Below are 26,184 nucleotides of genomic sequence, written 5' to 3' on the forward strand. Positions count from 1 at the left end.
ATTAATTCTGGGCTTTAATATAAATCTTTGTAATAATTCAATTCAAATACTCTAGCAGTCGCTGAATGATAGTGTATATTATTTCATTGCATTTATCAATTTTTTTTTTTTTATGGAGCTAATCAAGATGTGCATTGAATGGCTTATATAAACACACACATATATTGATTTGTAACAATGAATGCAATACATTAGTAATAAACAAAGTTTCTAGCATTGAAGATCTTTTTAATTTAAATTTGTAAAAAAGTATATAATATTAACAAAAATCTAAATGAAATTCTGAACTTCTCTTCTAAGCTGATGCTTTAATTCTTTTGGGAACTTCTGAAACAAACAAATTTTGCTGGCATCAATACATAAAAACCAATTATTATTATTTTTTGAATTTAAGGCACGTCAACATTTGAGGTTATTAGAGCCCGGAGCTTCTTTTCAGTGCACTGCTGGCCTCCGGAGAGTGTTCTCTTGATACTATCAACACTGTCCATCATCGGACAGTGAGCAGTATGTAAGAAGCTCCTAGGAACAAAAAATCTAAGGGCAAAGGAAAAATCTCGGATTCCGTACCCGGGATCTTCAAGTGGGAATCCAATACACTAACCGCATGGCTAATCCCCTTATTAAATATAATAAAATTAGATCTAACAGGTTTAAACGTAGTTTTAAAGTGTTTTATACCGAACAATGCCCTCAAAAATCCTCTTTAATCAAAATTGAAATATTCAATACTGTAAGTAGCACAGTACTTTTATTTTTAAAGAAAACGTACCTAAAATTATTTTATGTAAGTCTGTTCCTGAAAATAAGAAACATAGAGTCTATAATTATAGACGTATAACCATTAATTAATGGCGTTAACAAGCACGAATCAGATTAGACAACTTAATTCTTAAGAGAATATTGTAAATGAGTAGAAACGTAGAAATCTATACCTGGTAATGTATTATCTTCTAATTTTCTCTTAGTATTTTCAGCTTGATCTGTTTCATACATAACTATTGGTTGGATCATCTTGTCAGTTAAACCGAACGCCATGCACCTCAGAAAATTCTACCAAAAAAAATGAAATAATAAATTAGAAAGAAAATTAGTTCAATGGAAAACAGCCTTTTTCAAAACATTATTACCTGGGCCAAAGAAGTAATATCTACTCTTTGTTGAATCGTAAGATAACTTGAAGCATCTGTGGGATACTTTTCACAGGGGTCATAAAGATCGTACATATTTGGAAGGATTATTCCAGCCGACATTGCTTCCAGAACTTTTCTCATGACAGAAGCAACTTCGGTATATTCAATTTTATAAATGGCATTGTGTACTAACAGTTCAAGTACCTAGTTCAAATGGAGATAACAATTAAAAATTTTATTTAAATAAACTAGGAATGTAGATTAAAATTACCTGAATAACTAGATTACTGATAGCTTAAATAAAAAAATATGGATGAAATAAGAAAAGTACCCAACAACTGAGTGATGACCAAGCCGTATTATCCTGACACATAGCGCGCAGTACTCTTAGAATTGTAACGCAACTACGTCGGTTTGCCAAGATAACCTAAATCAGAAAAAAATAGATAAATCGATATGCACTGCTTTGGTTAATTCTTGGAAACATCCTCTTAGTGGCACTAGACAGTTCGAGCACTCATGCATCCTCGTTACGTTTGCGGTACGTCCTAATTACCTAGGAGAAACATCCCCATCCACTTAGGAATCAGAGCATAATTACAGAGGAAAAGGATAACCAGAACTTTTGTTACCCACGTAATAAATGGAGATAGATAAGTAATTTCTTCAGCAAATTTGTCCTAAGTCGTTTACGAATCGTAAAAATACCTGACCGTCGAATTGGGCCGTCACAAAAATAGTCATTTCAAGATACTGATGTCCAGTATTCTACCACTAAATTTGCGTTTTCCTGTAGGGCGCGATCTTTATATCGCTTGGGCTGTCTAGTAAGATCCTACTGTGTAGGTCTTCAGGATTTTCTATACAGTACTTCAGAAATACCAAAAGCTCGGCTTGATCTATGGATGAATGAAGCAGACCAGAAAAAAGGTTTTCTGTCTTTCAGAGAAGTAGATCCAGCCAATTATTGAATAGATAGGTCTTAGAAAATTGCATTAACTGAAATTTGACAGAATAGATTTGATTTCCGAAACTAAAATTTACAAATAGTATGTGCTAAAATCTTTTGCGCTCTGAGAACCTCAGCAAACACCCAACAACTTTAACCGTACTACATTCTACAAAAGCATTTTCTGCATCACGAAGTTCAATAGATTGAAATACTGTTCTTGGCATGTACAAAGAATAATTAGTAATTTACGCATAGTACACATTAAATGAGTAAATCTTAAAGATTATTAAGTAAACGTTCAGATGTTGACGCGCCTTAAAATTACAAAAAGTAAACATAAGGTATAGAATGGAAAAGATAAGACATTAATAATATTGAATTTCTTTTAAGAAGCGTGTTTTCAATTATAAATCCTTAAATTTTGCTCAAAAGATAAAACTGTCCTAGTAAATTTTATTTAAAAAAAAATCGTTGAATTTGGATTTCTTCTAACGTCTGACTAAGAGGACACATATTTTTCAGGTTTTAGAAGTTAAAACTTTAGGGCAGCCCTTTTCTTTTTTACATACCTTATATAAACGCCAGGAATACCCTAAGTTACTTAATGTACTTGGGTTTGGTAAATCCGCAGATAAACTGTCTAATTCACACTCACTCACAAAACGTACTCATCTAACACTTTAAAGACGTCCACAAACTATGCAAATACAATTTAAGGAAGCGAGGACTTGAAAATGGCGTGGGGATCTGTAGGCGGATAATAAAAAGTCGTACAATTTTTTTTTTTTTTGTTACTATATTTGGTACGAGAATAAGAGAGAGTCCAAAAATTCGTGGACACCAGAATGCGGAAAGGTATCTTGCTAGAAAGAGGCTAAAGGTGAAGAACAGTTGGGGAAACTGTGGAACGTTACTCGGTTAAAGAATGTTTATGGAGGGTAGCCTGGGATATTTTGCTTGCAAATAATGTGTCAGGCACATTAAACCCAATAATCGCACAAATACAAGCCTTTTGGGTGTTGTGAGAGTTGTTAATCTGCAAGAGGATCCAAGTTTCATATTGATTATGACTGTGAAAATTATACAATACAAAGAAATATCAGCACCGGTAAAAACCAATCATTCCCAATTTAAATACAAGTTTTTAAAGTATGAAATAAGAATTTTCTAACAACCAGGAAATTAACATTACCTTAAACCATCTCATTCTTCGTACCTCAACCAGTGAATAAGTTGGTTTGTTGGAATATTCTATTCCTTCATCTTCTAAAAAATCTGAAAAAAGGAAAAGATAAACATTATTTATGGGTGATTATTAAAAGATTAGCATTACCATTGAAGCTAAGTTAAATTAATATAATATTGTCAAAGTTGGGTTGTTTTTCAAAGATACGCTTTTTCGTGCACTTTTATAAGATCAACCCTTATACAAGTGTCCTACCAGACAGTTTTAATAAAAAACAGTAGTATGACACATTTCTATATTTTTTGGAGCAAAATCAGCAATTTTTATAGGAATTTATATATTATTTCATCCTTTAAAAAGAATAAACAACAAAATATATAGCGAAAATATTAATTATATTTCTAGAAACAGATTTAACACAAAGAGACATGGAGATAGGAAATAATAAATGTACTTACAGATAAAAATTAAATTCTTTTTTTGGATTTGAGATGGTACTGAAGAGGAGTCGTACTCAAAACTATATGAGATTTTTTATTCAGTAAAATAAAAATAAAAACTGGTATGTTAAAGCAAAGAAATGTCACTCTTTATGTTTTCATCCTTTTTAAAAAATTATCATTAAAGACAGGAGATAACAGATAGCTTGACTTACCGTCTAGACTTTGTATTTTCTTTGGCAAATCTGGTGTAGTAAAAACTATGTTTACTACAATTTCAGAATTTGATTTAGAATGTACAACAATTGTAGAATCATTAATCGCTAAGGTTATAGTACGCTTTTCAATTTGAGCAACAGCCTGAAAAAAATAAATCATCTCATTACGTTAAGAAGACAAACGTAAATCAATTCTAAAATGAAAATACCTTCATTTCCTCCAAAAAATGGGTGTAAAAGTTGTTTAATAAAAGTTTTGTAGGAATCTGTTCACACAATACCACTAATGTTACAGTATTTTCTGTAGCGAGCAGTAGGTTTTTTGCAAAAAGTCCAACCCTTACAATTGCCTTGACAGTAAAATTACTGCCATATTTGCTACAATAATTAAAAATTTGTTAATAAAAACTTTGTCTTCTAAAAAAAAAGATAACTTATTAAATAAAAAAATACCTACGATAGTTCACCACCAATCCTTTCAGATTGCGAAGTTTGACTGCTTTCAGGGATATTTCCAGTTTTTGCAAAATTTTTAGATTCACCTGTGTAAATTTTGATTTATCATAAAAACGCTTATCTCAAGGACATATTTCATCAACGGACAGCACGCAAATTACCTTCACAAATGGAAGTTTTGAGAGAAACTGTTTTTAAAGCCAATTCACAAATGGAAACTTCTTTTTCGATAGATTGCTTTTCATCTTCTTTCAATTTTATAGAATTATCTTTTTCAATTAGTATACTGTCTGCAAAGCATGAAGGTTCCACCAAAATTTCCGTCTAAAACAATCCAAAATATGAATACCGCATGAAATATCCGATATCATGTGGTTTACTTTAACAATAAAATTAGTAATGCAGATTTATCCAGAATTTATTACAATTTAATGCAACTGCCAAGATTACAATTGTTAATTAACAAATGTTTCGATAAACCTTTTATGAAAAACTGCATTTGCTGAAAGATAACTTACATAAAGTACTGGGTATGGAGTTCCATTTTCTGAGAGAATCTGTTTTATTTCTATTTAATATGTTTAAAAACATAATTTCTTTACAAAATTTTTAAAGTTTCGTTCAAAACTACTAAAAGAAAATTTTATTTTGAATATTTAGTGGAACTTAATAATTACTATTTTGTAAATGTAAAGAGATCCTGAATCAGACTGAAATAGCACACAATAGCTTTTTCGGCACTCCCAAAATCAGAAGCCTCGAAAACTTGTTTAAAATGATATTATAGCTTAATTTAAGTTCTACTATTAAATTAAAAACCATCACTTTTATTTGATGATAAAACAAATTTATCCTGATGCACCACAACCATTTCATAATACTACATTTTTTTAAAATCTTCAATTATTATTATTTTTGTCCTTTGCGTCACAAATTACATTTTTTGCAGTCAGAGGACCTCTCAAAACGTGTATTTCTGGTGGAAAATTAATATTAAAAACCGATCACGAATAGATAAAATTGTAACTTTGATCTTGAAAATCTCAAACAAATATTACGGATATCGAAACGGGGTGAACGTGAATTTTCACAATTTTTTATATATAGTTTTCATAATCATTGTCAAAACCAGTGGTCCTTAAGAAACCCCGATTAGGTTTTTGGCCGTAACTCCGCCAAAAATGAAGATATAGTATCGGGGATGGAAAATTTGAAAAACAGACCAAAAAAAAAGAAAGTATAGTTTAGTTCTTGGTTTTCTCGGAATTCCGCTTTCCTAAAAATTTATTAGCGATTGGTGCGTTTTAATTACTTTCACTAAAAAGTATTAGGATTATGTCTCATTTTCGAAAACGAACTTTTATCAGAAATATCACTTTTGTCACTTGTCTCTAAATTCTCGTACTTCTCTCAAAATTTCGCACCAGTCTCTATGTAAATGTAGATCTATTATTTTATCTCAACATTATGTAGGAATTTTTTTTTTTTTTAAGACAGTTCTAGGGGAATGGTAGGAGTACGCTGGCTCCTTGAGTGCCAATCCAGTGTAATATACGATTTCATCGTAAGCAAAATTGATTTTTTTTTTTTAAAAAAAAAAAAAACCTGGTTTACTTTAATCAATATGTTTTCTCTTTTGGCGATTATTTATTAAATGGATCCATTGATTTATTTTTAAACTGTATTAAAAATTAAATTAGTAATGTGTACCGGGATTACTAGACTATACCAGCCCTATTTTCTTAAGTTTTTGCTTCAGGGAATTTCCTCTTATATTTGGGCCTTTAACGATCTTAAGTTGTGTGCATTTCAAATTACTATTTGCAGTGATTACTGAATCCTCTACGTGGAATCAGTTCCTTGAAATCTCACTTACCAATTGAGTACCTGAAAACGTATCCTTTTTGCTCTGTTCAGATGACATAATTTGTTCATTAACAAACTCATTCCAGGTCATGCCTTTCTCATTCATCAACTGCGCCAATAACTTCCGATCAGCGTTTTCCTTATAATACAGTCTATGTCGCCACCCACTTAAATGTTTATCCCTGTTTTTCTCACCGACTACACTCTCGCATAATTTGCAGAAAAAATAAACACGGATAGCCCCCCTTTTAGGAACTGAAAAAGCAGAAGTGAATTACCAGAATTTAAAACGAATGATTACGTTAAAAATAAATAATACTTAAATAAATGAACCTGTTTCTGTTAAAAATTCTTCTCCAACTGAAGGTAAATCCTCAAGTGATCCAGTTTCCACTTCAAGATTACATAATTGAATTCCATAAAATTTTCCCAAATCTTCTAGTTTCTAAATTGATTGACCCATTATAGAAATTGTACACATAAAATAAAATAAAATCTTGAAATACGTACCTCAAGGTGTTTAGAACCAATAATGTGTTTCTTGTAAGAATAATGTTTTGGATAAAATAATTGGCATACTTTACATTTTACTGCGTTTTCTTGGTTTAGTATAGATTCATCTTTCGGATCTTCTTCCGTACTATTCTGAATTATTTACAATTATGAAAAATAAATTAAAAAAAGAGATTTGTAAAAATGACAATATTTTAAACTACTTACTTGATCGCTAATAGTAGGCTCAAAATCATGTTTTTTCTTTTTCTCTTCCTTTTCCCAAAATGAAGAATCATCTATGTAGAATGGTCTGTTGTTCAATGCAAATGGAGTTAAATTTTTAATAATTTTTTCTGATTAAAACAATATTTTATTAGAAATATAGATAATCTAAACTCACTCAGATTGTGTTGTATCGTTTTCTTCTAGATTCTTTTCTGATCCGCCACTTCTTTCTATATGACTATTATAATTCATTCTATGGTATTTTCCTTTACAGTGGGCTTCTATATCACATTCACCGAAACAACAATTACATAAGTTACACCTGAATCTGCCATTCCTACCTGAAAAAACAAACAAACATTTAAAGAAAATGAGCAAGAGTGAATTAAACGAAAATGAATATAAATTTACCTTTAGGCTTTTCCAACATTTCAATGAATTCTCTTCCAACCTGAATCCTTTCTGTCACCAAAAAATTAACTTTATATTCTGTTTTATTTCTCAACAGTCGGTCCTCCTCCTTCAACTATAATTATTTATATATACACATTTTAATAAGCTTTATTATTATTAGATAGAATTGTAGAAAGTATAATACAAAATGTTTTAGGGTTTAAAAACTTCTTGCTCAACTCTCTTATTACCGAGATTCAGAAAAGACACAGTCTATCTAGTCCTATTTTATTAAGTGGCTTATGCATTCTTTTAGTAGCTCTATTAGTCGTCTAGTAGACGACCTAATCGACAGAAAAGATTCTAATCACTTTTATCCGACTATTTCTAAGTATTCTTAGCCTACTGTACTTGGAAAACAGTAGCCAGACTTCAATCTCATTAACATCTTCTGGTCTCTGAACGTTTTTCATAGATGTTTTTACTCTACTAGCATTTTCCATTCAATGAAACAATTACAAAGCTTCCTCTTTAATGACCACATCTAACGGAGCCGGATTAAGCACCATTTCTATGCTGCCATAGTTGTTCTGCAACTGCTAAGCAATTAAATCTTTGTACTTTACTATGTGTCGGTCATTTCTTGCCATATAACTCTCGCCTAATCATTAACATGCCACTACACTTGAAAGAAAAATCTAAATTTTGCTTAGACTTTAGAGCTAAGCCAAGCCCCCAGAATTTACCAATTCTACGACACAGTCTTTACAGCACTCGTGGATAAACTTAATCATGTTGTCGCCAGTTTAATTTCTCAAGTAGTAATCCCTCAGGAGCCCGTCTTACCAAAACAATGAGATTTGAGTGATTCCTTCCTGAGAAAAAGTCGCGTCTAGTAATCACCTCGTTTCATATAGAATAGAATAGAAAAGAAATTTATTATTCTGGGACGATTGTCCCCTAAGAATAAACACAGGTACAAATAGAGGCCTTAATAGTTTGGCCTGTGATTGAAAGAAAATAAAGAAATAAATAAGTGTTTACAAAAAGTGAAAATCAAAATAACAATAAAAATTAAGGAAATAAATTAAAACAATTAAAATTTCGGAGGAAGCTGAATAGAAAGGAGATAACTGAATAGACGGGATTTAAAGATAGATAGGGTAGGAGCATGGTGGACAGATGATGGCAAGGAGTTCCAGAGAGAGGCACGTATAAGGAAGGATTTGTCAAAGGATGAGAGGGGCTATAGAGATCAGATGAGCGAGATCTGGTATTACGGGAATGGATGGAGGATTTAAACTTAAGGAGATGAAAAAGGTAGGAAAGCCTTTGAGACTGAATGACTTGAAAAAGGAAAGTAGCCAAAAGATATTGGCGGCGATAGGAAGGAAAAGCCACTTCAACTCATCGTAGCAGTGCGAAATGCGAGTCTCGGGAAATGCTGAAAATAAATCTTATGAAGCAGTTCATGAGGCGCTTGAGCTTAGCTTCAATATCACCAGAAACCGCCATACACTAAGCAACCATAGTCGAAATGGGGGAAAATAAGAGAGGAAGCTAGGAGTTGCCGGATCTTAATTGGAAAAAGCTGACGGGAACTATTAAACTGCTTTAGGATATGGATGGAACGACGAGAGATTTGGGAAACATGGTTTTTCCAAGATAGGTTTTGATCAAAAGTTATACCAAGGTTTCTATCCTATTCTGAAATAAGCAATTCTTAGTAAATCAATAACCTGTATTATTATTTTAGAATAATATCTGTTTGTAAAGAACAGCAACCAATTAGCAAATAAACGGCAATAAATTATAAATTTTACTGAAGAATATGAGTTATCCATCGATGCTTAGCAATTCGGTAGGAGCCTTAACTAAATGATTGGAGTGCTAAAACAATCGTATTGCAGTAACATGGATTACTTTACGTTAAACGGTTCTTCCGACAGTTTTTATTTAATTGTATGAAAAATTCAAATTTGAGAATTTACTTTCTAGCTTCATTTTAATTGGTAGAAGAATGCAAAACTCGCTTGAAAAAATTAATGCTTTTTAGAGACCTTGAATAAGTTCTCGCTATTTTTTTGTTCTTGTTTTTTTTTTTTTTTTGAAAATTAATGCTTTATATTTAACATTTTATTAAAAATATTGTCCATCGCTATCCATTACTTTTCACATCTTCCTGGCAGCATTTGAATACTACATCAGAAAAATGACACTTCTTTTGAGGAAATCCAAGAGTCGGCCCATTTTTTAGTATCTTCATGAGAAGATACTGATGGAAGTGCAGCTCAACCAGGCCACATGTGCCATCGAGCGACAAGCAGAAATCAGAAAAGATCCCACCAAATGCAGAGCAGAATCTTCGAACCATGGATATTTGGCTTTGCCGACGATGTTGATGCTTGGCCAGGCTTAAGATTATCGTATTGAATCCACTTTTCATCGCCAGTCCAGACGCAAAAAAGTCTTTCTTTTCTGCCATTGAAGCAGCTGTTCACGACTTTCGACGTCTCTCGGCTTCAACACTTATGGCACCCAATGTCCTTGCTTTTGAATCATTGGCATTTGAATGCTATCAAACTGTTATATGATCAACTCCTAATGAATCTGCCAGATAAGTTGGCGTTTGACATGAGCCTTCACGAAGTAATGCCTCCATTTTTTCATCTTCAAACTTTTTCTGGGTGCGCTAGAGTGTTCTTCATCATAAAGATCAAAATCATTATTTTTGAAACGCTTATACCAATCTCTGCATGTTGTTTCCGACAGAGCATGGTCGCTATAGGTCTCAAAAAGAATTCGGTGTGCTTTAGCTGCAGATTTTATCTGAATAAAATAGTGCAATAAAATTCCCCGTAAATATTCTTTTCTTGGAACGAAATTCTAAAATGTTTAAACAAGTTGTTTACGGTAGGCTCAATTACTTACACTTAAATTCAAGTTTGGTTTAGTACCTCCTGATTGATTAGTCATCATTTCACTACTACCCTCACGCAGTACAGTGGTACCAACTTTTGACAAGCTGCGAAAACTTATTCTAAGGTCCTCCAAGGAACTTATTTAATAATTTTATAAAACAAATACTTACCAAGTCACTATCTGAAATATGTTCTTCATCTTCAACTACTTCAGAAGACTTGGAAATGCTATATTTGCCTTCAAATGATTTCCTGAAAAGTATTTAAATCCTTAATTTTATATTGCTCTGAAAACAACTAATAGATTGAATATCATCCGAATATGTGAAACAGGATAATGAATAGAATTATTCATCAATTTTCACCACTGGTAATCCACAAAGATGAAGTAATAGTACAATGCATTTATAATTCTATTTCAGAAAAAACTTCTTTGTGTGATTGAGGAATAAAGAATAACATATGTACATACGACAACCTATTGAAGTATTCAGTATTATATTAATTTATTTAAATCAAAAGTTAATAATTTTACTACGGACTCAATTTCCTCTACAATTTATGGCTTCTCAATAACTTCATATAGGAGATCGTAAAAACATGTGATTCTACAGAAGTGTACGTATTCTCTTATTAGCTTAAAGAGATTGTTTTCAGTGAAATTCAAACCGAAAATTTGATCGACCGCAATACTTCCCCAACGAGCAGAAAAAGCGTGAAAACAATTATTACAGTTTTTATTAGTATCTCCAATTACAGTCTCTACTAGCATATTTTACTTGATTTGTTCATTTTCTTATGAATTAGCAAGTCATAGAAGCAGCTAAATAAACTGATAGTAAAACATACAGTTAACTGTGACATCGTCATAATCAGAATAATGTTTTCAAGTGGGGAAAAAAAATGGTTTCTTAAAAGTCAGAAAGTAGTGAAGTTACTCTTCAGGTCATAAGCTTCTTTTCTAATTCTAACGATGCTATTAATGCAACCAGATATTTTAGAGGTGACGAATCTGTATTTTTTTCTAAATTGTCACTTGGTTTAAAGTTGTTAAAAAAGTTCTCTAGATCAAGCTTGGAGGAATACCCATACACGGTAGGTACATCCATTAACTATACAAGCAGAAGAGAAAAGAAAAAGAAGTTAAAAACAACGAAGAACATGATTTTAAAAAAGTCGCATATCATACCCTAAATTTGCGTTTAGTTCACAATCCTTCTGTCGCTCTATGTTAACCTTCTTTTCTACAGGATTTTGAGTATCCATACTTGCTACTTTTGTATTATAAATCATTTTGTGAGGTTTTCCACTGCAGTGTTTATCAATTCCAGTTGCACTAAAGTAACTATTGCACAAAGTACATCTGAAATTCTGACACCCAACTTAAAAAAACATAGAAAAAGAAACTTTACTTTTACAAAAATAAATATTTACACTTAAATTGGGAAAATGAATTGTTTAAATTAATTACCTGGAGGTTTTTTCACTTTTTCAATGTATTCTTCTCCAACAACTTCATTGCCTGATAAAACATCAGATGGTTCAGCGTTAAATTGATGCTTTTCTGTTAAAATTGATGCCTGCAAAAATTGTATTCAGCTTTTTTTATGAAATAAAATAAAATAAAAAAATAAGTAGGTAATTACGTAACTTACGGTGTTTTCATCCCTTCCTTTATTGTTTTATTATAAAACATTTTATAAAGTTTCAAAATAATACATTAAGTAACCCTGCATAATTTTTTACATGTTTTAGGAGATACTGGCGTCCAGAGCCTTCTCAGTGCACTGACGGCCTCGGACAATATCCACTTGTTACAGACAACCCCGTTCATCACCGGACATAGAGTTATAAAAGCTCATATCTTAATTTCTTAGAAAAGAAAATCTAAGGGTAGGCAGCCAGACAATGTGATCGTTGTGACTCTTACTCAAAGAAGCAATAAACAATGATGTGACAAATTGTTATACAAATCTAAGCGATTTCAAAAAAATAAATTACGAAATGGTGACCTATCCATCCAAAAATATAAAAATCGGAGAATATTTTATACAGGAGTTGTAAAATGCACTGAGCTTAAAATGCAACTTATTAAAATAAAAAAAAAAAAAAAACGTGTTCTTTTAGTACTAAGAAGTCTATGAAGGTAAGTACAACATTATCTGTTGCATTGAATATCCTTAGCAGTTGGTGTGCTTCAAATAAAAAAGTAACAATAAAGCACTGAAAAAACCGAAACGACATTTGAAAGGCAGCTGTGAACTGGTGATGGCGGTATCTCTCCTCGAAACTACATATAACTGGGGAGATTCACAATCAAATAATACCTGATTACCATTTCAGTATTTCATTTCTCTACACAATCTGCCGAACTTGTACACGAGTGAAATTTTTTTTTATTAAACCTTAAAACCTCTAAATATTGGGTAACAAAACGAACGCCTATTTTGTAGGCGTCTTGAAATTTTAAATAGCGGGTTTTTATTCAACCGATTACAAAAATCATGCTACACTGTAGTACCAGCCACTAAAGCTTCCTCCTGCCTCTTTCTCCCATAGTGTCACCGGAAGCACTAGAAGCAAAAAAGCGTCAGAAAATTGGACAGATTCCGCTAATGACAGTGTAGGATGTAATTTAGTAATGTTTATTATGATAATAATGTTTTAACAATTACGACATTTTGAAACAAAATTATTTTTCTAACCATTAAAATAAAAAAATTACATATATTAGATCTTTTAATCAAATTACACAATAATTGAAAGTGCTAAGTCAAAGACTTCCAAACATTGCATCAAAAAATGGCAAGGCAAAATATCCACCAATTTAACGGAAACTATGTAGTGCAATAATCTACTCCCTGAAAAGTTTATCAAAACAAATATTTACACTTTTGCAAAAATTTCCGTACTAATTACAATCAAACTGCGCACTTACACTTTCAGAACTTGCAGTAGGACCAGCAGGAATCTCAAATTGTTTTGGCATCTTTTGCAGCTCAAGAAATTCGTGATGTTCTCGCAAATTTTGCTGATCAGCAATATCGCATTGTTTTGAAATATTTCTCTGTTCAGGAACGTCGCTCTGTGTATTCATATTTGGCTCTCCAGGAATGTTGCATTGTTTTGGAATATTACTCTGTTTAAGAATTTCTCCCTGCATTGACATCGTTTGCGATTCAACAATTTCGTATTGTTTTGAACTATTACTCTGTTCGGTAACCATGTTTGGTTTAATAACATTATTCTGTTCAGTCATCTTTTGTGATTCAGGAATATTGCATTGTTTTAAAGGATTATTCTGCTCAGAAATGTTGGACTGATTTGAAACCTCATCCTGTACAGAAAGCTCGCAAGGCCCAGGTTTTTGAGGATCTGGATTTCTAGAATGATTTTCCGCGGCTTTTCTGCAAAAAGATTTAGTAATAATAACAATAATAAATCTTTATTTATAACTGCATAAATTTGACAAAAAATTACTTCTTGATGTAATGAATATACATAAAGTCACTATGTTGGTTGTACAACCGGTACAATAAGATTTAGTAATACTCGTTAGTAAATCAACAATTTTTTGGTTATGAACAAGAAAAATTTTATTTGAACAAATGGTTTTTTATTGTTCCTCTACTTTCAAGGACCATTGGTGCGCTTCAAAGAAGCTTATTTAAGAGGTGGAGAGGTGTTTACGTTATCATTTAGCGAGTCTATTATTTCGGTACGTCGTATAAATCTGTACTTAAAATCTGATAGTAAAAGTAAAGTGAGTTTCCATGATTTAAGCTATATCGACGTCGTATATGATAGGAAGTCAGAATATGGTAAGCTTGTCTCCATTAAAACAACTGTTAATTACAGCTGAAAAACCTCTGAAATACTGCAGTTTATGTATTTATGCATTTGCCTTTTTGGGAAGAAATTAAAATGATCTAGGCACTTTCGGTAATTGGGGCATAGTCGACAATAATACTCTGAATGATTATATTGTTGGCAGTTGGCGCTCTGGAAGTACGGAATGATTTTTATCTGAATTCCTCCGTGAAGATGATCTTTGAAGGTACTTTCTCCTACAACTGCGCAGGGAGGTGTCGGGACTGGAAATCAAATTTCTTATTCAGAAGCCTTTATTGAAAACATCAGGAGAGTTTTTTGCTAGTACATCTAATATTTCTTTGACTTCGTCTGAATTAGAATGCCTCTCATAGTTATAATTTTTTTGTCTTATAGATTTTAGATGGTGTAATATGAAGTGCGTTTGCATCGCCGGATTTGGTTGCCGAGGTAAGGAGCAAAAGATTGGCATGGCTGGGACATTTGGAAAGAATGGACGAGGATCGAGCACTGAAAAAGCTTTTCCGGAATTGGCCAGAAGGAAGGAGGAAAGTGGGAAGACCTAGAAGGAGATGGTTGGAGGATGTGGAGGAAGACCTCAGAAGGCTTGGTGTGAGGAATTGGAGAAGAAAGGCCACAGATAGAGAGAGCTGGAGGCAAATTACTAAGGAGGTCAAGGCCCTTCAAGGGCTGTAGTGCCAAAAAAAAAAAAAAAATTAGTTAATTTTCTTGAATTATCTGAGTTTTGGATTATTATATTACTGGGACAAGAGGCGGATCCTGTCCCCGAGCCACCAAGAGACTTATTAGTTCATCCCCTAGAATATACTACATAAATCCTCCTCTTCTTACTGTATCCGGGATCTAACTCACTAGTTTTTGTTTTGTCGTTCAGACATTTCCGTATTATTAAGAAATAAAAACTTGTTTAGCTGTTAAACATTACAATAGAATTTTATTCAAATATTAAAAGAACCTCTTTATGTTTAGATCAGAATGTTGTGTACGTAGCAACACAAAACAACTGTGTAGCCAAATTTTAGTTTGTGTTAAGTTTTCCCTCACAATTAAGCAGCTGTAGAAAGTTGAATTTTGAATATAAATAAGTTCAACATATTGTTTTTTAGCTAGGGTTTTTTCATATTTTATTTCATGAATTGCTGAACGACAGTCTTTAGCTGAAAGTAAAGTAGTAGTAATCGCCTATTTTTTCAGGCGGGGCTTAACGTCCAACTACCATTTACTAGGTGTCGTGGACGGAGGCGAATAGCAAACGTACTTTACTATTTCTCATTTAACCATTCAAGGCTAAGACCGGGAATCGAACCCAGTACCACAATGCATATTAGCTTTGCAGGTCTCGCCTCTTAACCAGCTGAATGTTTCAAATATTTTTTCAGCACTTCTTGGGATCCCCGAGTTACAGCATTTCTTTTCTACTGCCCATTTTGGCAAAATTGCAGAATGGGACCCTCACATCCCTGCGTATCCAGGTGTAAGTTTTTTCATTTCTTTAGTTGATAAAAAGTTCGTAATTTTACATTTGGACCGTTTATTTTGAAAGTGGTGTAAGTCCATTTTCTATTATTTCGAGAAAATTAAAGGTTAACGTATCTGTTAATTATAAAATTTAGACAAATTATATGAAGTCTGGCAATGTTTCTACTCTTTTATCAATATGTAATTTGGTTATATAATTTTTTTTAGGCGTATTTTACTAAACTGATGTATACTTACGGGCTGCAAATGGACTTACACCACTTTCAAAATTAGACAATTGTAAAAATCGTTTAGTTTCAATTTTGAAAAATCAAATAATATATATTTTCAAATAATAATATACTAATTTATAATAATATTTCATGTTAATAAATAATAATATACTTCATATTAATCCAATTTTGTTTACAAATAATAATGACACGACATAAAATAGAAGTAATATTTTTAATTTTAGACGCTAATTACATTGTTAAAATTATAAGATATTGATAGTATTTAATATAAAACAAATGTAAAATAACAGATCGGCAACCATCTGCTAAGCCGCCTACCTCTGTCAATAGGACTTACACCACTTTCATAATCAATGATTATGCAATTTCATTTACCGACCAATTTTAAATTCTACAAAAAATAGGAATTTTTTAAGAAATTAAACACGTACTAGTTGTAAATAATGTTTTATGTTAATTAACATAAAATTAAGCATGAATTACGTGATATCTCATTTTTTTCAAAAATGGACACACCACTTTCAAAATAAACGGTCCATTTTGTTTATTTATATTCTTGAGAACTACTTGGAGAGATGGTTGGAACGCTTTTATCTGAAGTCTCATTTTATTTGGATGTTCAAGAACTTATGTATAATAAAAAGAGGATTAATAAGGTAACTAATTCTTAATGGATTTTTCACTTTTTTAAAGAAACTGTACTATTCAATAATTATTAGAGCATAATATTATCGGGGTAAAGCTGAGGTAAAACGAAATCTGGAACTTTTTAGCTTATAATTACCCATTTTCCTTTTTTTTTTCTTTAAGAAACTCTTTCCATGAAACACCATGCTCATGCATCGATTCTACTATTAGTGAGCTATCAACATTTTCCTTATATAACTGTCTATGACGTTTGCCTTTTAAATGTTTATCTCTTCCTTTTTCATCAAGCTCACAGTCACATAATTCGCAGTAAATTTTACAACGTTTCGCATTAGCTGAAAGCAATATTTTTAAATTCTTATCACAATATATTGTAATTGTTATTATGGATGAAATAAATAAATAAATAAACCTGGCTTTATAATAAATTCTTCTCCAACTATTGGTATATTTGCAAGAGCTTGGGCTTTCTCAGCTTTAATCTCACTTTTAGTCAGCTTTTTTCCGTGGAATATCTTCTGATACTGCAGCTCCTGAAATGTACTGACTTCTACAAATGGTATATGCATAAAAAAAAAAAAAAAAAAAAATGCAACTAATAAAATTATATGGATGATGATATTGATATCTTCTTGGATGAAATAATGAACAGCATTAAAAAATGTAAAACGAATAAGGCAGTTGGACCTGATAATATTCCTAATGTCTCCAACAAAATAGCAGTAACGGAAGGGGTACTTCAGGGGGAGATTTAAAGCCCTCTTATTTTTGCCATCTTTATCTCAGACATGATAAGTTTTTTCAAAGAAAGGGGAGTTAATGGTATCAGTATCAACAGTAAACTGGATCTGTTAATGTTGAAATTTGCAGACGACGTTACTTTACTGGCCTCGTCATGGTCAGAAACTCCGAAATTATTAAAAGTCCTTAAAGAATACTGTACCGTTAACTCACTAACAGTTGATACAAAGAAAAAAAAAACTGTTATAGTTCCATTTTTTAGAGAGGGGAACTTGTCGACTTTAAAAAAGTGTTCTTATGGTGATGAAAATATTAAAATTTCACGCACTTTTAATTTCTTGGGTGTTGTTTTTAGTTCTTCTGGTAAATTTCGGAAAAATGCCAGTTCCCTTTTAGCGGCTCGAACTGTTTAGAATATTTTAAGAGCAATAAAAATGTAATTCTTGGCCTGTCATAGCTAGGTAGTACAATTCGATAGTTGATGGTGTCCGTTTATACACGACCGAGGTTTGGGGTTGTAACTATACAAAATATTTCTGATATAAGTAAGTGATATAACTGAAAATATTACTGAAGTAAGCCAGTTGTGTAGTCTTTTGTAAAATCAGTTTTGGCCTCGCCAAGAACCACACCTGATGCCTTTATCAGGCTCGAATCGGGATCTGAACACATATAAATAAATTGGAATAAACCAATTTAGAAATGTAAAAATAATGAATAACTATCTTTCAATAAATACCATCAAATTAACGGGCAACGCTAAATACTTCAGCTTTTATTAAAAACAAATATTGTACGTTACCTTACGATGTCTGCCACCTCGAACATGTGTAGAGTATGCATATTCATCTGGACAAAATATTTTGCATGTTTCACACATTATTCCGTTTGATTGATTAGTATTTTGAAGAATGGGTTCATCGTTAGTAAACTCTTCACTCCGAGCCTGAAGAAAAATAAATATTTTAATTGAACTTGCGTGACTTACCTAAGTATCATCATTATCAAAAATGTTTACTGTACTTCGTGACTCTGATCGAAGTTATCTTTATTATTTACTTGAATGTGGAGGCTCTGTTCTAACTTATATTCATTATCTAATTTTTTCGTAGAAGTATCGTTTAAGATTACCGATCTGTAAATTGAAACACTAATACTTAAGTTTACAAAACATTAATAAACAACATTGCAATAAATAATGAAGCAATGATTACTCAGAATCTTTAAATGGTTCATCAACTTCCATATTATTGATTAAGTTGTCCTCAATGTTTTTCTCTGGATTACCTAACTTTTCTTTCTTAGCTTGCCACGTTATACTTGCATCGTACTTGTTTTCGAGGGATTTTCCTTGGTAGTGACTGTTTATAGGACCTAAATTAAAGAAACGGTCACACAGAGAGGATGCATACTTTCAAGTGAAACATAAATAAAGTTACTGGTCTCTAAATCAATCAATAAATCTATAAAATTAATTATTAACACATTACCAGGAGGATTTTGCACTTTTTCAATGAATTCATCACCAAAAGCTTTTGTCCGGGTTAACGCTTCAGCTCTTTCTGCTTTCATTGACCAATCTGCTGGCCCTGACATTCCTGATAATCTCTGCATTAATAAAATAAATAAAAATTAATTAATGTAACCTCCAGGTAATTAATTCCTGTATTATTATTACGTTTGTACGTTCCAATAAATAACAAACGCTTGATAAAACTTTTGTATTGAACTAGTCAACTTATTAAATACAGATACGTTGAAATACCTCGACTTACGCAGGAGTGGCCTTGCCACTTTCCACGTATAACGTACAAGCGTAACAGTTACCCAGAAAACTGCAACATTCATTAAGTATTAAAGCTCAATCACCTTTTTATGTTTGCTTCCTCTCATATGTGTTTGGTAAATAAATTTATTTGGGAAATACATATCACACAATGCACATCTTTGAAGCCCAGATCTGTTAGGATTTGATGAATTTACTTGGTTCGAAACTTGGCGATAATTTTTTGTAGGATATGCTCTATCACTTGTTTCACGACGTTCTCTTGAATCATCCCCTATTTTTGTTTTCATTTGCAAAGCATTATCTGAAAATCGTATAAGCCACTTACTTATCGCAAGTCTTATCCACAAATAAGGAAAAAGTTAAAAAAGATTATATTTCAAGCTGCTACACATGTTTCCACCGACAACTAAGAATTTTACGAAAATGTGGTTAGGTAAATCAGCGCTGGATAATATCGCTGAATATATCCGCCGTGGCACGCATTTTTTCTTTTTTCTTTTATACAAATATATCTACCAGTATCTCTCATGTCAGTAACACCAAAAACAAATAGGTAAACGTAAAAAAAAAAAAAAAATATTGAGTTACCTGTACAATTAGTATCCAAGGCTGAAGTGTTTTCATTTTGGAATTTTGATGAGTTCGACTGGTATTGCTGGTATGAATAATTGGGTGAACTATAAGTTCTGTTATCTCTTGCATCATTATAGTCAAAATTATTAAAAGAAGTCGTCTGGAAAGAGTTGGTCAATTTTGTTTATGCTCTATAATAGATTTTTTGGGTATCATAAGGTTCATAAGTTGTAATAAATTAATACAATCTACAGCGGATTAAAATTTGTATTAAAAATGAATTAAACATTTTGGGGGGGGGGGCGGATAATAATTAAGGCTACACTTTTTAATAATTACTTACACTAGTGGATGTCAAATCAACTCTGTGCTGATAATCAGTAGCCTTATATGAATATCGTTGGCCTCTAAAAGCATCTACTTCTACATGAGACGGATGACTGGACAGTTGGGAATTACAACTGAAGTTACTAGTCCTTGATGAAAAGCTTTCACCAAAGGAAGATTGTCTTCCTAAAAATGTTGCATAATTACTTCCACTAATCGTTAAATTTCATTTTTTAATTGAAAGCATAAACGAAATACTGTTTATCAATTTTAAATCAAAATGGAGGGAAAAAATTGCAACGTTTCAAACCTTCCCGATACTAATCTCCCAGACTTAATGTAGTACTCATTTATGGCAATAGTCTTGCCTGTTTCAACATTAAATGCATTCCATCCCACGTGAATTACTGTTTTTATTGGATACAAAAAAAAAAAAAAGGAAGGAAAGAAAGACTCCCAGTGACAGATGCCAAAAAACGTCGACCTTCTTGGTGCACTTTAAAATGCTGCTAAATTACTTTTTTCTATTGCGGAGATTACCCAATTTTACCTTATTTAAACACATCAAAATATCTGCAAATTAATTAATTCAAACAAAAAACTCTAGTAAAACTAATTTAAAATCAGAGTAATTTTATCTAATAATTAAATTACCTTTATACCCAACATTTTGTTCGTTGTTCTGTGACCTGCTTGCGGTTCCTATTTGGAAATCACTTCGTCTTTGGAATAAACTAACATTGCTTTCTGTTTTAGGTAACTCGTAATCTCTTGAGGATGTTCCATCAGGGTAATAGGGCAGCAGCTGTGATTTATGAGATGTGTACCTTCATGACATTTATTATTTGTTATAATCTAGTCAAATATCCTGATTTTAGGCATTTTAATAATAAAGCTTAATTTTGCATTTAATTAGGTTTCATTGAATGCTGATATCATACAAAATTATCCTTACTTGGATTGTGTTGGTTGATAATTAGGAATGTAATTTCTTTCCGAAGACATTTGCCTTGTTTATTCCAAATAAAAAAAACAGGGTACACGGAGTTCTGGCAAACATAAACATTACCTTATGATTAATAAACCAAAAGTAGTTACTGGTAAAGTCACCAGTGTTGACAACTGCAAAATGAATCTTGATTAAAGATGGGGTTCACAAAATAAAACCACGAACTTAAGAGGAATAGAATTTTGAAATATTTAAAATGAGATGGTAGAGCACCTTTTTTAAGATTACGCGTTTTGCTGCAAGATTAGTGATAAAAATTAATTGGATTTTATTGTTTCGTATGATGTAATTACTAAACTTTTGCCAGTAATCGAAATTTTTGGCCCAATTTCTTTTAGTTTATTCATGTACTTATGTATATAAAATGACTGGAATACATATTGATATGATTTCATGGTTCTATTTACCATACCCACATTTTATACACTTGTTTATAGCACTTTTCCAAAGAGGGGGTGTGTCAAGTTAGTTCCCCTAAATAAAGTAAGAAAATAATTGATCTAAAGCGATATGCTGAGTTTGTTGAAAGCGTTTTATTTATTAATAAGTTATAATTAAAAAAAACCGTAATGTCTGTCTATATGAAACAAATTGGTCATTATTATATAACGACTGAACAGCGGTGACAAATTTTGACACTTTTAGATTTCTTAAAAATAAAAAATAATAGCTTGATTTTCAATTATTCATCAAATGATCTGTAAACAAGACAAAACAACCCTTCCTCTGACTTAGTAATTTCCAAGACTTATCAGTCCGGATCAACGGTCGGGTCAAATAGACCGGCAGTTAACCGATTTCTAGGATGTATTAATGAATTATCATGAGCTGAACATTTATTATTGAAGGAAGGATAAAAGATTTCTTGAGAGATGTCGACAAAATCTTAGGAATTATTAAAGTCGTTTATCCTTTGTCGATTGTCCTCAGCGTAAAAGGCGATAATTCCTAAAGGGTTAAATGACTATTGTATGTCATATATATTTTCAAATTTCAAAAATAATAGTTTTTAATTTTCGTTTAATTTTATTGAAATTAAATTATCCTCTCTGCACTTGGAATAAGATAGGCCAGTCACTTACTCGACTTACAGAGTTATAATGTTGCAGACTTCCCTTTCTTTAGAAATTTCAAGACTAGAGGCATATTAAAGAATCCAATTTTACTAATGCTTTTAATTTTCATCAAAATTTAAAAACAAGAAAGTTTAGTCTATTTTTCCTATATCTTGCTTCGATCTCGTTCTCCAGGCATTTTCAGAAACCATTAAGTTCTTTAAAGGAGTTTTTGTTCGAAGATTTGTACATTTTTTTTTTTTTGGAGAGGACCTACATGTTTCCAAACCTTAAATTACGAACAGTTGGAACTTTCTAAGGGTGACTTTGTAGTTTTGGTGATCAAATTGCGCCTGAAATATGACAAACTATTATTGGTAGAAGTATTCGTCTTATAATCTGGAGATTTTATTGCCACTTGCAAGCGATTCCAAACAAATTTTTTCAAATGTTTTGATTCCAATAAGTAAAATTGGCGCTTTCAGTGCACTTGTACTTAGTGTAGGTCTTAATTATCCTTGGACATTAACTTCAGGAATGGTTCTTTTCATTTTTTTCCCCCGGAAACTAGCAATAACTAAAACGCCTGAAAACTTTAATATTTGCGTCATTATAGTAAAAAACTGAGCTTGTGCTCTTATTGGATCTCTTTTCAAGTATGTTAAAAAGCATTAATGAGCAATCCCTTACTCGCAAACCATTTATCATACGAAATAAAAATCATACTGTCTTCTACTGCAACTCTACCTCCAGCCATGCAATGCAATCATTTTGACGTTCACAACTCTTCTATCCCAAGAAACTAATTTTTGGTAATAATACTTTTTCTAACCGTTGCCAAACATCTTTCTTCACTAACTTTTAAGAGCTGATCAACCGGTGATTATCTCAAGAGAACCCACAATTATACTGACAAGAAGTTTTTTTTAGGAATTTTGAGCATTTATAAGCATGTGATATAGTGTTAATTTAGCGTACACCCATCGATTGATCGTATCTAAGAGGTACAATTCAACTGAATTGAAAATTAATTGTCTGCAGACCCATAAATCTTTAATTCAAGACTTGTTGATCAAGCGTCAATTGGGGTTATCTTAATAAACAAATTCAGTTATAATGCAACATGCATAAGCATATAATCTTTATTTTAATATCATCACTTGTTAACAAGTACTTTTTTGCCTTGACGACAAATACTTCCCAGCACATTTTTGTTTATTTATTTATTTTACACTAGTTCCACATCATGGAAAAGTTAAGAACTGGAAATAAAGATATTCGAATTAGCAGCTTTCATTTCCATTGCACATTAAAAACTATTTGGTAGTACATCAATAATATTATTTTTCACCTTTTCTATGGTTACATAATAAAATGCAAGAAGGAGATCTTAAATCTTTAACTAAAGACTTTTTTTTAAATATCTGATTAAAATCATAGCTATTTGAACGATAAAAGTCAAAACAAAAATGAAAAATCACTTTTCTCTCTCTCAAAAAGAAAAAAAAAACGAAACAAAACAGCATTTATCGGTTTTTTCTGGAGAACATGAAGGCACATTACTGATTCATATAATTTCAATCTTTTTCACTTACTTTAAAACTAATAATTGATATTTATGTACAGTTTAAATAATAATAATAATAATAATAATAATAAACATCAACAAAAATCCAAAAATCATTAAAAATTTTAGCAAATTCAAAAACTAAAACAGATCACCTTTTTAATTTAATCTTTAAATAAACAGTTATATTACCAACATAAATATGTTTTAAACAATAAAAATAGTGATTAAAAAATGAAAATTATAAAAAGCTTTTTCAAAAGTATGTTTTTGTTTCCAGCCTAGAAATATAACTTGAAATAAACCAATCTCACCCTGAATTATTTCCAAATAAATTAACAAGTGGGCTGCTAGTAAGTACATTTTCTAAGAATTATGTCTATTTTCTATCAGAAAATATAGTGTATATATTCTTTAAAAAGTAGGGGGAAAAAAAGGAATTCTTGACAATCTCTTTTCCAATAATATTGAAAGAAATACGCTAGTTTTCAAGATAAAAATCAGACGCCCTTAATAGATAGTTATAGTTAAAATTAATAATTGTATTACACTCCACTTGTTAGTTTCATTTAGCATCAGTATAATAAAAGAAATGAAGCAATTTTCTACTCATGTAAAATTGTACTCTATAGCTCGACAAATTTGTGAAAGCAACTGTTTCGTAAAATAGGCTTGCTTAAGAAGGGCAGCTCACGAAAAAAAAATGCCAGACATTAGGACTCCAAGAAAGAATAAGAAAGCCGGATGGTAGCAGAAGAGGTGAAAAACCACGACTGCAATGGATGGATGACTTGGAAGCCGAACTAGAAACCAGCGAATAAAGTGAGATGGAGAGCTCTTGCCAAAGTGAGGAATGATTGGTTTAGGAGACCATAGCGTCAACTAAGATAAAGAAGAACTGTTTCGTAAAGTATCGCTTTGCTTTTTGCGGGGAATTTAGAGGATAGATCTATAATCACTCACCTCTCTTAGAAAGATCAAGGGTATACAATTTGTGACATTTTTTTAGTTTTTCAGATTATTCGCTTTAGATATTTGAGGCATCGCGAATATAACGTATTATCTAGATTGTGGAGGTAAATGATTTTTCCTGTAATCAGGTAAATGTGAAAGTAAGAATTACTTTCATTATCCCTCTACTTAATTCAAAAGTTACAATGCCATAATACGTTAGCTATTGTTTGCCCAACCAAAAGTTGCATGTTGAGTTTTACTTTCAAAATCATTTTTAAGCAAAGCCCATGAAAGAATACAATTTATGCGAAATATTTTTTCTGAAATTAATTACAAAGTTGTCGAGCTGTGTTATAATTGTGGTAACCTAACATTATATCATTCTACTATAAAGTTGCGATCAGCTAATTTTTTCTGAGTTTTATTCTTATTTGTAATGTCCTATTTAATTGTTCTCTTTTTTTATGATTCGAGGAAATTTCAGTGGTAAAATACGTACTTTTTCCATCTCACAATATGTACACTGTGCTTGAACATGAATTTTTAATTCAAACAAATATTGAGCTCCTTTAAAACGTTATTTACAGTACAATTATGGAATTTATTACATTAATGTATTTATAAAGCAATATGCATACAGAGGGGAAAGGAATATAAAAATTTACATACGTCATGTGTACAACCTTTATAAGTTCAAAATAACACAAAATAATTTAAAAGAAAAAGAAATTTATTAATAAAAATTAACAAAATTACTAGACCACAATGTACACTAAAATAATTCCTGCAGTGAGGAGTGCAGTGATGTCAATCATTCAATAACATAAAAAAAAAAAAAAAAAAAAAAAAAAATCACAGTCCATATTATTAGTTTAATTAAACCGAATGTACTTAAATAAAATGATTATTTTAATGGCTAAATTAGTAATATTTCATACATCCCATCCCAAAAGACGTGGTAATTTTGTATCATAAATCGGCTGTATTGTGGAAAAACTGTATATTTTGAACAGTACAACATTGACTATTATTAGTCAATTTACTTATCATCAAAATTGATAATTCGAAGAACAAATCCATTCACACCAACTAACCAATATTTTTACCAAACCAACAAAAAATAAATTTCCTATAGCTGTACAGTCTATGATTTTTGCCTTAACACTTAAAAAACCTTTACAATAGAAATAATGAAATTTCACAAAACCACTCTTTAATACTTTTTTAAAAAAAGCAAAATAATCGCAAATTTCTTCGGTTATCTATTTCCGTATATCGTTCTTAATCATTTGATTGTCTTCGTAGTCTACCTTGCATTATTTTAGCGAAAAAAAAAAATCCGAAGAAATTAGAATTAAGGTGAAACGTTTTTTTTTTTTTAAATAGAATTTAGGACTCACAGTATACAAATTCTGTGTAATTTAGAAATTTATTTTCAGAGATTCTACTGAACTCAAAAATAAACTGATTTTTAAGAAGCGCATTTTTAACTAATTTGATGTATGAGCGTCTCTGCATTGAAGAAATTAGTCGTGAAAAGTATCTTTTGGCTAGTGCTTTTTAATTTGACTCAAATGAATTGGGTGTTATGAAATGAATTTTTAGGAAACCACCAAAACCAAATTATAGTTGATTCAATATAAAAAATAATTATATAAATATTTGTAAA

At 31.5% G+C, this 26,184-nt stretch overlaps 1 protein-coding gene across 4 annotated transcripts; it reads right to left on the minus strand.

Moving 5' to 3' along the window:
• LOC141451145 (uncharacterized) lies at positions 1-21,041 on the minus strand. Of its 4 annotated transcripts, none has more exons than XM_074122288.1 (30): positions 20,886-21,041; positions 20,585-20,757; positions 19,947-20,116; positions 19,619-19,763; positions 19,111-19,331; positions 18,732-18,849; positions 18,456-18,615; positions 18,265-18,376; positions 18,044-18,187; positions 16,913-17,033; positions 16,637-16,835; positions 13,224-13,692; positions 11,757-11,865; positions 11,475-11,667; positions 10,456-10,537; positions 7,383-7,497; positions 7,147-7,312; positions 6,972-7,056; positions 6,762-6,896; positions 6,585-6,696; positions 6,262-6,506; positions 4,547-4,709; positions 4,387-4,471; positions 4,139-4,307; positions 3,927-4,071; positions 3,278-3,360; positions 1,465-1,560; positions 1,131-1,337; positions 936-1,053; positions 1-327 (listed from the first exon to the last, which is right to left on the minus strand). In XM_074122288.1, the coding sequence occupies exons 1-30, from the start codon at positions 20,933-20,935 to the stop codon at positions 296-298; spliced, it is 4,422 nt and encodes a 1,473-aa protein (XP_073978389.1). In that variant the 5' UTR covers positions 20,936-21,041; the 3' UTR covers positions 1-295. The 4 variants fall into 4 exon arrangements, with proteins under 4 accessions (XP_073978389.1, XP_073978391.1, XP_073978392.1 ...); XM_074122289.1 differs by having other exon boundaries at positions 143-324; XM_074122290.1 differs by lacking the exons at positions 19,947-20,116; positions 20,886-21,041 and having other exon boundaries at positions 20,585-20,751.
• Positions 21,042-26,184: the final 5,143 nt, after the last annotated feature.

Source organism: Rhodnius prolixus, unplaced genomic scaffold (assembly GCF_049639745.1).
Source record: "Rhodnius prolixus isolate KJV_2025 unplaced genomic scaffold, Rpr scaffold_8, whole genome shotgun sequence".
Lineage (NCBI taxonomy): Eukaryota > Metazoa > Arthropoda > Insecta > Hemiptera > Reduviidae > Rhodnius > Rhodnius prolixus.